Here is a 9,348-nt window from a genome sequence, read left to right as displayed (position 1 = left end):
GCTAGTTTGTGAGCTATATTCACCTAGCTGTTTGGGTTCATGTGTTGTCGGTATGAGTGAGTTGCTGAGGCAAGGCTTGCATAATGTAGAAAATAACTTACCGATATCGTTTTGAGTTTCATTTTTTTTTTCTTCATGCATCATTTCATTTCCAAAGGAGGGAATTAGACTAACTAGTCCCCATATTTTCTGTGTTAATATTGAATGGTACAAAAAGGTTATTCATACTGGCCTGTCCGGTTATTCTAGATGACCTTATGCAGCAGAGCTCATTACCCATTAATTCTTTCACACCCCATGATTTCCTGTAAGAAGGCCAGAGTGGGTCAGACCAATGGTCCATCTAGCCCAGTGTCCCGCCTCTGACATTGGGCACTACAAGAGCTTTTGGTGGAGTGCACAGAACAGGACAAGCTGAAGTGATCCACCTTCATCTTCCACTCCTGGTCTCTGTGTAGTCAGAGATTTAGGGCTTCCCTCAAGTGATTGCATCACTGACCAACTTCACTAATAACTGTCGAGGGACCTAGTCTCTATTAACGTCTCTCATTCTCGGTGGAAGCCAGTTCTACCTTTCGCCCTCACAACGTACCATGGCAAGGAGTTCCGCACGTGAATTTCATCAGGCGGCTCTCCCCCCCCCCACCTTTACTGCATGGTGGGAAAGGGTAAATAACACTTCACGCTTCACTTTAGCCCATTCATTCCTGGCTTCATAGACCTCTCTCATAGTGGTTCTCAGCATCTTTTTACCAGGGTCCCCTGAAATTACACACACGGGGGTGAAGCGGGGGGGGGGCACATGGGGTCACCTGCCACCCCCCCCACCCACGTTCTGCCTTCCATTTTGCCGTGCTCCCTGAAGTGCTAATGTAACAGGACAGAGCCGTGGGATGTTTCCTTGGCTAGCTCCTGCCTGCTCCTGGAGTCAGTGGCTGTGAAGCAATCCTCACTGATGGCAGGGGGCGAGCTCCCTTCTGCAGTGATACTGTAATTTTTTGTTGTGCCCCCTCTCCCCCACAAACAAGGCAAGCAGGCTTGGTGGCCTACTGAGCAGCCACTGAATTTTGCGAGAGGTAACTCCACCAGATACAGGGAGAGTAAAATACTTGCCATTTACGGACAGTTTACACCCAGCAAATTTTGCACCTAAATAAATCCGAATTAAAAAAAAGCGGTCTATCAAAAGGACACCCGATGTTTGGTTTATTTGCATGAAAGCCCTTCCTTTAACACAGCTAAGTTTGTTTGAAGGTCCTGCCAAAAATGGAAGTGACATGGAAAGATTCATGGAGTCTATTAGCAGGCTCGGAATAAGTATTATTCCAAAGGAGGTGGGGGGGGGGGTTGCCTCTCTTTTCTCTCCCCCTCCCCCGTTTAACATTTCAAGCCATAGGAGACAATTGCTAGCAAAGAGGTCAATTTTACCATTTGCCTCGGGGTTGCAAAGATAAGTGGTTGCAGGCCCCAGCGAAGCAGCGTTCTTCAGAGCCTGCAGATGATCTTCTCTTTCCTGGGTGTAGACCTTCAAAATAAACGGAAACATTAACTGGAATTAGCCACGGGGGTGTCACACCAGCGAGGAGCCCCCGACTGGTTTCGTGCAGTTGGGGAGGAAGAGGCCCCGGAGTCGGGGCCGGTTCCTGCTGCTGGGCTTAGCCAGAGAGTTGCATCCGTGCGGCAGAAGGCGACTATCGTTTTATTAAGCGTCATTATTAGCGCTCCGGAGAAAATTACCCCCATTCAAATTCAACCGCGGCGTACAAGTGCTTTTCAAAGCCTGCAGCCCCCACAGACCCAGCAGCCGCTTAATTTTAGGCAATTTTCCCCTAAGCATGAAAGCAATCCTTCTAATCAGGTTAATTAGCGGTGCTTTTATGCGGCTGCATGTAAATTTATAGGTGCCCCGAATAGCTCCTTTTAAAATAATAGAAAGGTGGGGGGAGGGGTGAACCAACGCCCCCCCCCCCCCCCGGATACCGTTGGGAGTTCACACCTGCGGGGTTGAACGTCCAGCGGGCTAGGGACAGTGACTCTCCCCTGCCGGCTTCGCCCGGCTGCTGGGTCTCTGGTAAAGCCACGCAGGCCCCGGCGATCAGAGCCGTGTCCGCCACCCCCCCAGGGCCTGGTCTCTAGCACCTGCCCGGCCAGGACACTGCCTGCGCCGCGGGCGGGCCAGGCCTCCCCCGGGGGCTGGGACCGGGGTCTGCAGCGCTGCCGTCTCCGCGCGCCCGTGGGCTCAGCGCCCAGCCGGGAGCGGGGTCCCCGGCGGAGCCCCCCACCTCGTAGCCGCCTCTGCTGCTGCTCCTCTGCGGGCTCCCCTTGGGCGCTGGCCGGTTCACCTTCTCCGGCCCCTGATCGCCGCCTTTCTCCTCGGCCCGAGACGGCGGCAGCTCCTTCGCCCTGGGCAGCAGCGGCGGCTGCTCCGCCTCCTCGACGGCCGCCGCCGCCTCCTCCTCCTTGTCCTCGGGGAAGCGATTGGACTCCACCTCGACCTCGGGCTCGTCGGCCGTGTCGGCGCCCGGCGAGAGGGAGCGGTAGCTGGAGCTGCCCTCGCTGAGGAAGTCCGGGGACAGGTAGCCGGCCCCGGCCTCCCGGGTGCCGTACAGCTTGGCGATGCTCTCTGCGTCCTTCACCACGGGGCGGAAGGCGGACAGGTAGCTGCCCTTCCTGGGCAGGGGCAGCGGCGGCAGCAGCGCCTCGTCTCCGGACCGCTCCTCCTCGGCGGCCGCCCTGGAGAGGGCGCTGGAGCAGCGCTCGCCGTCCGCCCCGGAGCCCTCCTGCGGGGTGGCGCTGCTGCGCCCGCTCCCCGATGGCTCCGAGCCCTCCAGCTCGCTGTGGCGGCCGCCCAGGCCCGGCGGGTCGGCAGTGGCGGCCGCTTTGGCCTGGCTCTGGGCCGGGTAGGGCGGCACGGGCAGGCTGCCGGCGGCCGGCCAGAACATGGGGAAGGGCGGGTAGACGCCGCTGTCCTTGCCGGCGCCGGCCTGGTGCGGCGGCTGCTGGGGTTGGTGCGGGTGGCCCCAGAACATGTCCGGCGGCAGGGCGCCCCCTTTGCCCGGCTCGCCCCCGCCGGCTCCGCCCAGCGAGTCCTCCTGCTTCTTGGGGCAGAGCCCGAAGGCAGAGGCCGGGAAGCCGTAGGGGTGCGGGAAGAGCGGCGGCGGCAGCTTCTGCAGCATCCCGAAGCCTTTGCTGGGCACCGGGATGACCGGGTAGCTGCGCACCGCGCCGGGCCCGCCGTGAGCCCCGGCCAAGCTCAGCGCGCCGCGCTCCCCGGGCGCCTCCTCGCCGCTGCAGCTCTTGTGCACCGGGGCCAGCTCGGCTCCGCCGGGCGGCGGCGGGTGCAGGGCTGCCTTGGCGGCCGCGGAGGCACCGGCGGCGGCCACCCCATGCAGGGAGAAGGTCCGCTTGCGGGTGCCGCAGTTGAACATGGCCTTGACATCCTCCCAGGCCTGGCTCAGCTCGTCCGTGGCCGTCTTGTCGCTCAGCTTGAGGTGGCGGCGCCAGGAGTTGAAGTTGGCGGCGTCGGGCTGGGTGTACTTGGAGTCCGGCGTGCGGTGGGAGTGGAAGATGAACTTGTTGGGCGAGAAGTACATGCTGCAGTAGCCGCACTTGATGCACTTGGCCCGGGAGCTGTTGTAGCGGGCCGGGATGAAGCTGCCCCGCGAGCCCCAGGCGCACTCGTGCACCACGTCGAAGGCGAAGTTCTCCGGCAGCTTGTGCTCGCCCAGGAAGCACTTGCAGAGCCGCTCCGCCTCCCGCTTGGTGGTCATGCCGCAGCGCCGGGACGAGATGGGCATGGCCCCGGCCCGCCGCAGGATCTCCAGCTGCACCGGGGTGCACTGCACGCAGGTGATGCCCAGCGCCACCCGCCGGTTGTGGATCTCATTGTAGCTGTAGTTCTTGAGCAGGGTGTTGGAGATCTGCGCCACGCACAGGCGCTCCTGGCCGTCGATGACCAGGGGCACTATGGGCACGCCGTACAGGGAGGTCTCACCCACTTGGTTGGGCTTGAGGGGATTGGCGCCCGAGTAGGGCTGCAGCTCTTGCTTTGAATTCGGGGAGGAGCTTGAGTCTCTCCCCGTGCCCATCTGACTGGCAATCGCCTCCATCCCCCCCAAAACAATCCTGCAAAACAAGAACACAACAAAAGGCAGAGGTTAGCCACGCCGCCGCGGCCCTGGCGTGCAAAGCGAGCCCGGTGCTCGTGGGGGAAAGCGGCCAGCCAGGAGGCCGGGCGAACTCCACCAGCGAAGGCGGCCTGGGCATCGTTTGGCCTTTTGTGCCGCAGCAGATCTCCCCTACCTGGTCAAATTCAGTCTTAGCAGCAGCCCTGCATCCCTCTCTGTACCGCGGCAGGGGCATTGCACAGGCAGAACATTCCCTGGGCGCCGGATGGTACAAGGAGATGGGTTGAGAGGCTGCCGCTATTCTTTGTGGCTTGAAAGGTTTTGCTGCGAGTTAAGATCTCTCTTCCCCTCCCTCTATTATTCCAGGATCTGTCTGCGGCTCCAGACCAATGCAGACCTGAGAATACGGGCCAAAATGTCATTTTACATCTACCACAATTACTGCACTTGGTGGGCACAGAGAGAGGAAGAGAATCGCGAATATAAAATATTAACGAGCGACACAAGGCGCTTCTGTAGGTCACCAAGGAATCTCTCGGTGCATTTAGTTACAGCTGGAAATAGCAGAGTCAGAAATGAAAACAAACCGCCCCTGTTTGGGCTCAGATTTCTCCTTTTGGATCTCAACCCTGCCTGGTCACCTGGCATTTCTGAGCAGCAGTGGAGGGCATTAAACCCGACAGCCCTTCATAACGTGTTGGGGATTTTTTTTTTCAGTTGTTAGTGGGATTTTTTCCTCTATTTTTAATCTCCCACGTTTCAGCCGCTCGGTTTCTCACTCTCAACTAGCCCCGGCTCTGTGTTAAATAGCACCTCGGCTAGGTACCTGCTGCATTTGTCCAGCTTTGGAGGAAAGGAAAATAGGCTTTAATTAGCGCTGCCTGGAGTTGCATTTACACCTTAGAGGAGCGACTCAGTAAATAACCGGCTAACCTGACTGCTCCACTTTAGATAACCGTGAAGGGACTTACCCGACCGGCAGGTTAAATAAACTCACTGTCTGTCTGAGGCTGGCAGTAATCCTGCGGTGACACGGGGCCACCTGTATTTAATTGACAGGGTTCCCGTTCGCCAGCCCGAACGAGCCCTACCAAACGAGAGACGGTTTAGGAAATGCACCAGCAGCCGAAAGTTGTCGGGTTTGCTCCCAGACTTTGGGCCCCGGGTTATTTTTAAATGCGCTGGATCGACCAATACACTTGAACCTTCTCCCCTGTCTAATGCCATTGCAGGGGATTAGGAGCGAGGGAGATTACTGACCTGCCCCTCAGGCTCCCAGCTCGCCAGGGAGCAGAAGGAAGCGTGAGCCAAGCAAATGAGTTTATCTAAAAGGGGTCAGCGCATTAAGCAGCTTCCATGGTAATTACACAAAATAGCTGGAGTGTCCTCCTCGCAAATGTGAATCAAACTTCACCCCAGCGCTGGCTAAAGGCTGCCCTGGTCCAGACAAACGGGCTTCATTGTCTCGTCTGCAGCCAAAATATTGGGATCCAATGCTGGGAAAACGTATTGACTTAGATTTAGGGGGAGGGGGATTTTGTTTATTTTTAAGTGATTCATTCAAGGCAGCAAGTGATCACCCACCCCCCACACACACCAGCAGTCCCGTCCCAACGCCTAATTGGACGTGAAACCGGCAGAATGGGAACGAATGTTAGGGGATTAAAACGAATGACTTCGATATACACCGGCCCGGAGAGGGAGCAGAGAGGCAGCGGCAGAAGGGAAAGCCCGAAATGTGGCTGCAGACACCGAGCCACAGATTGGTGTCAACGACTCCCAGGCTCTGCTTGGACGTGCGTGTGCTGGTTTCGAACCAGGCTTGCAAAATAAATCCCAGGAAGCCATGGCTCGTGGGTGCAGGCTTGCAAGGCGGGGAAGGGCTTACCTTGTGCGGTGCAATCCCCGGAGCGGCGGGCAAGGTCGGAAGCACTTGTCAAAATAGTCCAGCTGCACCCCAAAACCAATCCACCCCCGCTTGCTAGGGTCCGTTCCTGCCGGGCTGCAGCCGCATCCAGAACCCCAGCACGGTGCGGAGTTTCATGGGAGCGCCCGGGCGCCTGCCCTCTGCCAGTGTCCTCCCGCGCGGAGATGCAACAAGAAAAGTGACCACATGGCAAGTCCAAGGGAGGATCCTGATCCTTAGCTGAAGACGTTGCACATTGATCCAGTGACCGCTAAAATAATAGGAAGGCACACCCACTTAGCACCCGCGCCTGTACATTAACTGCCTCGGGACCCGGGCCAGCGTCAATCATGGTTGCGCTCCAGTCAATCAAAACGCAGCCGGGGCTGCTTTAAGGGGGGAGGGGAAGTGGGGGGAGGGGGAGAGGAAAGGAACAGCGATTAGAAAAATCCACGCGATCTGGCAAAGGTAAGCGCTGGGATTTGTGCCCCTGTCACCTGGGCCATCTCCCCGCCCTGCAAGCGGGGGGAAAGTCGCGCTGGGGGAGGAAGGGGCCAAGGGAAAGGAGCTGGCAGAGCAGCCCGTCCTCTCACGCTGCTATTTATTTCTCCTGCCTTGGAGCGAGGGGGGTTGGTAGACGGGAGAGGCGTCAGTCCAGGTGGATCACCGAGCGGCTCCTCCCTGGGATCCACTTCCCCCCGGTGCGCGCCTTCCCTATGGGGAAGACAGGAACCAACCCGCTGTGGCTGGAGATTTTTGGGGTTTTTTAAGCCAAGCTGGGTCAAAAGTTGGTGCGCTTGGAGCCAGTCCTGGCGCGCTGGGAGAGCGGCAAACACTGAGCCCAAACCCGGTTCGGGAAAGTTTGCAGCAGAGGGTTAATTCGGGGGCACACTCCGGCTCCCCCCCGCCGCCCTCCGGCGTTAGCCTTACCTCGGTCAGCCGGAGCGAGACGGGCAGGCCTGCATGTGGCACTCGGCTACCCGGCAGAGGAGCCGCCGGGAGAGGGAGAGGAGCGGCGAAAACCTGGAGCGGGGGGGAGCCAGGTGTTTTCTCAGCCTTCCAATTGCCCCGAAAAGCCCGAGCCGGGGCTCGCTGCGGGCCTGGCGGGCCCAGCGCGGTAACGAATTGGAGCAAAAGCAGGGGGGAGGGGGGAATCGATGGCTGGAGAAATTAAGGAATTTATTATTTATCACGTTAAGGGGCCATCCAAACAGGCCGCCGCGAGAGCCCAATCAATTCTCGTTTGAAAGTAAAAGACGCCATGAAATGCGACAGAAAGTCAGCCGGGCCTCTGGCTAGCGCGCTCTTCGGCGGGGTCTTTAGCGGGCGCAGTAAACGGGGAAGGCGCTGATTGTTCTGTAAACTTTGCATTCAGAGGCAGCCGCTGGCTGCGTCTCCTGCGAGCCCCCAGGCGAGCCGCCTGCCTCGGCTGCAGCCCCCTCCCTGCGAGCCCGCGGATCTATTGGTGCAATACTCGCCGGTAACGAAATCCTGGGGAGATTAACTATTTATAAACTGATCAATAACCATCCTTCAGCTCCCTGACCCGTTTTATTCGTTAGTTAAACTCCCTCCAAGGGGGCTCCGGGCGGGGTATTTGGCCGTTCGGAGCTTGTGATGAATTGGGCAGAGGGATGTTTGGGGGACGAGGCCAGTAGCGTTCAAAGGAAAAGCCCCCGCCGGCGTGTGCAAACCTCCCCCGTGAATCTCAGGTCTCTGCAGCCCCTGCCGACACTGGAGCTGCTTCAGATAAAATCACCGTAACGAGAGGACCCGAGTCTCCCGGACTGGCGGCGGATCGCTGGGCCGTTGCTGGGGCCTCTCGCTTTGACGCGGGAGGGGAGCGATTTTTAAAAGCGTGAATTATCGTTTACCAAAAATATCCCTCCTAAAAAGGCATTTCTGCAACCCAACCAACCCGGCGTTTTCCTGCAGCTCTGCTCCTCGGGCTGTTTCTAAAGCATTGTGGCATTAAGTGCTCTTAATGGACACGTTAATTAAACGGTAATTAATCATACTGTCCGGACCAAATTTGAGCAATGACACTAATCAAACAGAAGTTAATAACGGCCAGCGAATCGCCCCCGGCTATTACTTTTGTTAAGCAGCTTCCCATTCAGCTAGAACAGCGTTTGCCCTCCGCCAACATATGTGTTCCATATTAAAGCGCGTATTGTTCTGAAAAGTCTATTGCCTACTTGGGAGTTAATGTGTCATTAAACGTATTTGTCCTTGAAAGCAGATTTAGGGCCATAAATCTCTTCCTAGGAATATGATCACGTCTCGCCTTTCAGGGCTGCGGCCGGACCGACACCCCAGAATTAATCACAGCTAGGACGGGGGGGCCCACCTTGGGGTTTGGGGTGCAGGCTCCAGCTCGAGTAGCACTTCCCGCCGTCAGACTGAAATTTCCCCGGGCTCCAGGAGCCGGTATTCTCCTAGCTCGGGTTACCGAGCCCGGCTGGGAGGGGGGCTGGATGCCTTTTAATTATTTAAAGCAACCACGGAAGGCTGCGTTGTGCCCAGTGATTGCGCCGCGCTGGCGGGTCCGAGGAGCTCGCCGAGCTGCGGAAGGGATCATGGGCACCAGGCCCCTTGCAAGGGGCCCACCCTGGCTGCTGCCTGTGATTAGACATTTCAGGAGTCAATTTAGCGCGGTCCCTTTGCTTCCTTGCGCGGCGGCGGCGGCGGCTCAGCAGCCCAGGCGAGGAGCCCTCTAAACAAATACGTAGTTAAATATTTATTAGGCATTATTACGGCACGAGCAAAGCAGGCAGTGCCACCCAGCCCGGCTGCGGCGCATTTGCATGGACGTTAAAAAGATAAACCCTTTTCATAAGCCGGAGCAAAGTGTTTATGGAGGGAGATACACCCCCCACCTCCCCAGTGCGCCAGTCTTTAGACGTTATTTTAATAGCGTTTGTAAATGACAAACGTTACGGGTTCGCTATTCATTAGGCGGGACGTTTATTTCTGTAATTTGTTCCCATCCGAAGCAGTCCCGGTTCGGGCTGGTTTGGGGGGGGGGGGGGCGCACTGAGTGGTGCATTGGCCGAGCGCCGTGTAAACGCGCAGCCAGCACGCGACGCAGCCCTGTGACTGCTCCGAGTTACGCGGATTGCACCGTATTTAACAGCGCGTTTAGACGGAGCAAACTCGGCGCTAGGAGGCAGGTGGCAGGAGGGGAGGGGGAGTCCTGTCCCGCCGGGCCATAAACCCCCAGGGCGTGAGCGCGGCCGGGGCTGGGCCGTTTCTAGGGCAGCGGAATCCCCCCCCCCCTCCCGGCAAGCTCCGCGGTTGGGGGGGACGGGGACG

General features: G+C 58.2%; 1 protein-coding gene across 1 annotated transcript in view; it reads right to left on the bottom strand.

Moving 5' to 3' along the window:
• Positions 1 to 2,132: 2,132 nt before the first annotated feature.
• Positions 2,133 to 9,348, bottom strand: part of LOC123361171 (SKI family transcriptional corepressor 1-like) — a 147,479-nt gene continuing 140,263 nt past the window's right edge. Inside the window, exons 3-4 of the mRNA XM_045001327.1 lie at positions 6,016 to 6,164; positions 2,133 to 4,125 (exon numbers count right to left, since the gene is read on the bottom strand). Of these exons, the coding sequence (XP_044857262.1) occupies positions 2,133 to 4,125; positions 6,016 to 6,164 (2,142 nt within the window). The remainder of the gene's footprint in view (positions 4,126 to 6,015; positions 6,165 to 9,348) is intronic.

The sequence above is a fragment of the Mauremys mutica genome, unplaced genomic scaffold, assembly GCF_020497125.1.
Source record: "Mauremys mutica isolate MM-2020 ecotype Southern unplaced genomic scaffold, ASM2049712v1 Super-Scaffold_100400, whole genome shotgun sequence".
Classification (NCBI taxonomy): Eukaryota; Metazoa; Chordata; order Testudines; family Geoemydidae; genus Mauremys; species Mauremys mutica.
This window is presented reverse-complemented; position numbering and strand designations above follow the sequence as displayed.